General features: G+C 38.9%; 1 protein-coding gene across 1 annotated transcript in view; it reads left to right on the forward strand.

The window, feature by feature from the left end:
• The window catches only part of USP34 (ubiquitin specific peptidase 34), a 213,680-nt gene that overhangs the window by 13,058 nt on the left and 193,560 nt on the right, over positions 1–7,062 (forward strand). Inside the window, 1 exon segment of the mRNA XM_015557870.1 lies at positions 4,480–4,888. Within this exon segment, the coding sequence (XP_015413356.1) occupies positions 4,480–4,888 (409 nt within the window).

A 7,062-nucleotide genomic window follows, 5' to 3' on the forward strand; every position in this document is an offset into this window, starting at 1 on the left:
CTTGTGACTCCCTCCCGATTCAAAAAGACAGCCGTGTCCTCAGGTTCCAGCCCCTTTCCGCGCGCGATGCTCTGTACCTCTGCACTTCCGCAGCTCCTCTGGCTCTCACTGTGCTTTTCTTTCCTTTTAGTTGTAGAATTTCCACTCAGCCCGCCTTCCTGTCGTTCTGGATGATATCCGTTTTGTCTTTTTGTTATATTTTTGACATTGTTGTGTGAGGCAGCAATTTCCCGGTATTTACCTATGCCGCCATCTTAGTTTTTCCCCTCCTTTTCTTATATATAAAGAGGTCACCCTTAATCTTCCTTATCCTTTCAGTAAAGTTATATTAGTTCTCAGGGTAGTTAAAAAAATAAAAATACTGCTCAGTGAGGAGCCAATAATGGTTCTTGGGTTCATTTTACATGATATAAATTCTTATTTATCTGTTGTCATTTCTTTGGTTTCCTAGAGTTTACTGGTTTTTTCATTTGATTAATTTTCTAGGTGTGGATCACTAATTCTTCCCATACTCTCCAACTTTTCTTAGTACTAATTTTTACATTTTTATAAATCACTAAATGATCTATTTTCTTCATTTCTCTGATCTCCCCAGTCTTCTTTGGCCTTTTCTATTCCAATCTGTATTGATTTCTTACTAGGGTTACTAAACAGCTTTCTTGTCTTCACATCAGCTTTGAAATTTCATTTACTTTTCTGTTGTTCTGGATCTCCAGTTTCTGGGATTCCATGTTGTCATCTCTATTGGTTTACTTCCTTGTTTTTTTCTGAGAAGAGTGCATGGGAAACAAATGTATTTTTAGAGTGTTCAAGGCCTCAAAATGTGTGTTCTACCCTTATTTTTATTGAGAACTTGTTGGATACAGATATCTAGATGGAAAATTTTTTTCAGTCAGGACTTTGAAAATATTGCTGCATTGTATTCTGGATTCCAATATTGCTTTGAAGAAGTACTAGCTATTTTTATTCCTGAGCTTTTCCTTGTCATTCTTCACTCTTCCTGAAAGCTTTTAGGATCTTTGCCCCTCTTATATTTCAGAAATTTCATGATATGTGTTTCGGTGGGGTTTTAAGTTCTGAAATTAAAGTAATGTCATAATTTCCTCACATCTAGATTTTTTTACTGTCTTCTTGGAATTATTATATTAGTCAGCTGATTTTACCTCTTTTCCTTCCCATTCTGCCCATTGTCTTTCTTTGTCAACTTTCAGAGAGGTTTCTTTAGTTTTACCTTCTGAACTTTGTGTTGAATTTTATAAATTGCTATAATTTTAATTTTTTATTAAATTGTGAATGTTGTATGTGGAGAAGCTATCTATAATAATAAAAGCGTAATATGCTAATTAGACTGAACGTCCTTCCAGATGAACTTCTGAATGAAGCCAGGGCTGCGAGGGAAGCCTGGGTCCCTGGTGCCAGAGGGAAACCGGTGCTGGCAGCTGGGGGAAGGAAGGCCTACTGTTGCATGAATTTTGTGCATTGGGCCTCTAGTATATATTTGTACACATTAAAGGGCTCTGTTTTGTAATTTGAATGCATTAATCTTTTGTTACAGCAACCCATTATCTTTTATGTCTCTGAGGATATAAATTAATTAAAGTCTTTCATTTCACTTTTTTATGCATTTTATCTACTTCCTTTGAAATTAAAAAAAATATTTTTATTGATTTCAGAGAGTAAGGGAGAGGGAGAGAGAGAGAGAAATATCAATGGTGAGAGGAAATCATTGATCTGCTGTCTCCTGCAAGCCCCAAACTGGGGATCAAGCCTGCAATCTGGGCATGTGCCCTGACCTGGAATCAAATAATGTCCTCCTGGTTCATAGGTCAACGCTCACCCACTGAGCCACAGCAACTGGGCTGAATTTGTTTTTACTGCTTGTTTTGATCTGGCTTTGGTGTTGAAGCTTTTCCTGGAAAGTTTTATTATCCTTTTCTGTCCTTCCATGGTTGAGAGAGGGCACTGAAAGCCTGGCTGGTGTACTTCAGTGGTTGAGCACTCACCCTTGCTTGAAACCTTTTATTTCACTTCTTTTCTTTCTGCATTTTATCTACTTCCTTTGAAATTAAAAAAATATATAGTTTTATTGATTTCAGAGAGTAAGGGAGAGGGAGAGAGAGATAGAAGCATCAATGATGAGAAAGAATCATTGATTGGCTGCCTCCTGCACATCCTCCACTGGGAGATTGAGCCCCCAACCTGGGCATGTGCCTTGACTGGCAATTGAACTGTGACCTCCTGGTTCATGGGTTGGTCCTCAACCACTGAACCATGCTGGCCGGTCTCATTTTTGTTTTTTAAGCTTGATTCCACAGTCAGTTATCAAGCAGTTTAATGCTCATTTCCTGACAATTACTTTTTATAGTAAAATTGGCCTTTTGGCTTTCTTAACCCAAATCTGACTTCAAGGTTTTTTGTGGGGGAGGGCAGTTTAAAATATTTTCACAAAAGAAAGGTATTCAAAGGTATGGTCCTTTGAACTTGGTTTTCCTAAACCTAAAGGAAGAAGCTATTCGTTAGGAAAAAGCTTTATTTTTCTTTCTTTTTTTTTTTTTTTTAAATATATTTTATTGATTTTTTACATAGAGGAAAGGAGAGAGATAGAGATAGAGAGTTAGAAACATCGATGAGAGAGAAACATCGATCAGCTGCCTCCTGCACATCCCCCACTGGGGAAGTGCGCGCAACCCAGGTACATGCCCTTGACCGGAATCGAACCTGGGACCCTTCAGTCCCCAGGCCGACGCTCTATCCACTGAGCCAAACCGGTTCCGGCTTTATTTTTCTTATATAAATTGCAATATTGTAGAATTTTAAAACTGGCGGAGGCCTTAGAAGTAAAATCCCTTTCATTTGCTACTGATAAAATAGGCATGATGTATCATTTAGCTTTTTCTGTGTAGTAGATTACTCCAAAAGTAGTGTTTTAAGGCAATAATAAACATTATCCTCAGATTCTATGGATAGGAATTTCGGAGTGGTTTTAACTAGTCAGATCTGGCTTGGATTTCACATAAAGTTATACTCAAGATGTTGGTCAGGTTAGTCATCTCAACCTTGTGTGGGACTGGAGATATTCCAGATGGGCTCACTTTCATGATTGGTAAGTTGTAACCTGTTGTTTGTGTGAGACCTCAGTATTTTTCTTATGTGGACCTCTTCACTCTTTGAGTGTGTCACAACATGATAGCTGGCTTCCCACAGAGTGAGTGATCCAAAAGAGAGCAAGGCAGAAGTGGCAGTGTCTTTTATGACCTACTCACAGATGTCATACACTGTTATTTCTGACACATTCCATTCTTTAGAAGAAGCCAGTCATTAAATCTGGTCCATATTCAAGGGGAGGAAAATTGGCCTTCAGTCTTTAAAGGGAAGAGTATGGGGCCATACTTTAAATCTGCTACACTTGAAGAAATGGGATTATTTCTACATGGTCACACAAGGAGTTGGTGATCTATTTAGACTACAATATAGATGTTTTGATAATATAACTAGGTGAAAATTATAATAGTTACTTAACTGTCATTCATTATTGGATGCAATTATTATAACCTATTACTTGTGTACCACTTGTTGATTCAACAGACCCCTTTGATTATTTACAATATGCTAGGCATTGTGCTACTAACTAAACTTGTCTAAAAAAATTAGACAAGTATATTAATTACTGACTCATTGTTTACATTTATTTTTATATGTTGTTTTGTGTGTGTGTGTGTGTGTGTGTGTGTGTGTGTGTATGTGTGTCTGTGTGATGTTCCTTAACTCTTGCTCTACCAAATAGGGTAGGAATGCTCCTCCCAAGTAGAGTTCAGGAAAATATTAATTTTAAAATGTGGGCTTTAAAATTGATAACAAAACCACTTTTGTAAAATAAGCAGCTTTACTAATAAGGCATATTATTATAACCTGTTTTCCTGTTATTTACTGAGCATAAAATGAGTACTTGGTTCTTAGAGAAGCAAAAATATTTGCCACAAGTCTTATGCTTAAATAGTTCTTTGTATAGAAGGACAGGTAAATGCCTACATAAAATTGAGATGATAGCTGTCCACTTAATACGGTGACTTTTTATTAACTAAAGTACCAGTTTTTTGTTTTTTAAAAAAATATATTTTATTGATTTTTTTACAGAGAGGAAGCGCAAGGGATAGTTAGAAACATCAAATCAGTTGCCTCCTGCACACCCCCCCACTGGTTATGTGCCTGCAACCAAGGTACATGCCCTTGACCGGAATTGAACCTGGGACCCCTGAGTCTGCAGGCCGATGCTCTATTCACTGAGCCAAACCGGTTAGGGCTAAAGTACCAGTTTTTGATGTTATGCTATCTAAAGTTCTTATGGTGCTACTTAATCAGGAAGGAGGAAATAACCATTTAGAAAAATATATTTTAGTATTTGCTTAATTTTTTATATTGTTATATATAATTGTTACTTCTCTAGGAGGTATTGATTAATTTATTTCTTTCCCCTTACAGGCAATGTCTATGCTGCTTCAAGGAATATAAGCATTTGGAGATTTTTAACCAAGTAGTGTGTGCACTTATTAACTTAGTGATTGCCCAAGTTCAAGTGCTCCGGGACCAGCTTTGTAAACATTGTACTACTATTAACATAGATTCCACGTGGCAAGATGAGAGTAATCAAGCAGAAGAACCACTGAATACAGAAAGAGAGTGTAATGAAGGAAGTACAGAAAGGCAAAAATCAATAGAAAAAAAATCGAACTCTATAAGAATTTGTAATGTGACTGAGGAGTGTTCTGATCCTTTTAGTTTATGGAGTACAGATGAGAAGGAAAAACTCCTACTATGTGTGGCAAAAATTTTTCAAATTCAATTTCCCTTATATACAGCTTATAAGCATAATACTCATCCTACTATAGAGGTATGTAAAAATAAGTATTGTGAATTTTAAATAATACTATGTTAGCATATAGTTGTCAGTTTCTGAGTTATGAATATAAAGACAGTTATTGATGGAAAAATATATAAAAATTACTATTATAAAAATAATTCCAGTTTTCTTTAAACTGTTCCTGTAATAACTTATATTGAACATTTGTTCATATTCCTATTAAGGAAGGATATATACATTGCAGTCATAAAAATTGAACTGTTCATCGGTGATCTAAACATTTTGCTGATGTGGATTGTGCTCTATTGTTAGTCTTTCAAAAGATAATGATTGGGAAAAAGAAGCACATAGAATTTTGAATTTCATTTTTAGAGGTATAGGTAACAGAATTTGAAATGGTCTTAGTCAAAAAAGTAACTATTAGTCTCTCTATATAAAGAGCCAGGGTTTGTAATGTCCAAAACGACCGAAGGGATGACCAAACGCCAGGCTGCATGCGCAGCAGGCTGAGGTGGGCGGGGACTGGCGAGTGGGAGGAACTGCTGACTTCTGGAGAGAGAGAGAGAGGCAGGGCTGATCAGTAGCTGCGTTGGCTGCTGGTGAGGCCCGGAGTGAGAAGCAGGGTCTGATCAGCAGCCTCTGTGCAGCTGCTGATGAGCCCTTGCCTCTCTCCAGCCTCGCCGTCCCAGCTCCGCAGCCTATCTCGGAGACCCCCCCCCACCCACCCCCCCCCCCCCCCACCTCAGCAATGTAGAAACAACGCCAGCAGCTTGGGGTGGCTGCTGATCAGCCCCGTCCCCCTGATCAGGCCAGGAGACGCTGGCATAGAAACCGACCAATAAGAACCTAATCTGGGTGAACTACTAAGGCAAAACCTAAGGTGGGGCTGAGGAGAGGTTTTAAAAGGGCAACAGCTGTTTGGTGTAAGATGTAAAAAAGTGGTTCAATTTTTTAATGACCTGTTTGGCAGTATAGTGCACTAGGCTGGCTATCAGTCCAGATATAGGGATTATGTATTTTTGTCTGCCAGGAGCATCTCCTCCTGCTGCAAAAGGCTTTTCCCTCCCATTTAAGCAATCCTATCCTACATAATCTACATAATATGCTAATTAGACCGGGTCGACCAGCCATATTCTGGACTTCCGACTTCCTTCCAGGGTGGGGGGGCCGAGGCAGAGGAAGTTAGGGGCGATCAGGCCAGCAGGGGAGGGCAGTTGGGGCAAGATCAGGCCGGCAGGGCAGAGAAGTTAGGGGTGATCAGGCTGGCAGGCAGGTGAGCGGTTAGTAGCCAGTGGTCCCAGATTGTGAGAGGGTGCAGGCTGGGCTGAGGGAACCCCGCTTCCCCGGTGAACGAAATTTGTGCACCGGGCCACTAGTTTTAAATAATAGTATTTTCTTTTGTAACGTAAGATGGCTTGACTCATTCTATTAGTAATATTTTTATAAGCCCTTCTAAAGAGTTTAGTAACTCATCTTAGGTTTCTAATTTAGATACTACATTTAGGAAGAAATGTCATTGAAAATTGAGATAGTTACGTGGCAGTGCATAATATTAGAGGTTTAAAACAATAGTGATTTATTATTATTCATGATTCTGTGGGTTGGCCTGGCAATTCCTTTGCTGGTTTTGTGTGTCTCATTTATGCAGCTGCATTTACTTTTGAGTGTTTTATGGTCCAACTTCCTTTCTGACTTTTGGTGCTGGCTGTTGTCTAGCCTGGGCAGCAGTCACCAAACTGTTGTTGCCTGCCATGTTCCACGCAGTCCCCTGGTGGTCAGCACACATCATAGCGATTGAGCTCCCGCTCTCCTGGTTGAACTCCCGAGCAATTTGCATATTAGCCTTTTAAATATATAGATCATTTTTATAATCCTCACCTGAGGATGTGTTTTTTTAATTGATTTCAGAGACAGCGAGAGAGAAACATGTATATGAGAGCTAAACATTGATTGGTTGCCTCTCATATACACCCACCCAAAATGTATGGGATGATGCTCCAACTAACTAAGCCACGGCAGCCAGGACTCCCCTTAATATTTTTTATTTTTTAATTTATTAAATCTTTATTGTTCAGATTATTACAGTTGTTCCTCTTTTTCCCCCTATAGCTCTATGATCCTCATTTCTCAGATGAGACTGAGACACAGAGGGGTTAAGGCAGTGGTTCTCAACCTTCTGGCCCTTTAAAACAGTTCCTCATATT

Source organism: Myotis davidii, unplaced genomic scaffold, assembly GCF_000327345.1.
Source record: "Myotis davidii unplaced genomic scaffold, ASM32734v1 scaffold6, whole genome shotgun sequence".
Classification (NCBI taxonomy): domain Eukaryota; kingdom Metazoa; phylum Chordata; class Mammalia; order Chiroptera; family Vespertilionidae; genus Myotis; species Myotis davidii.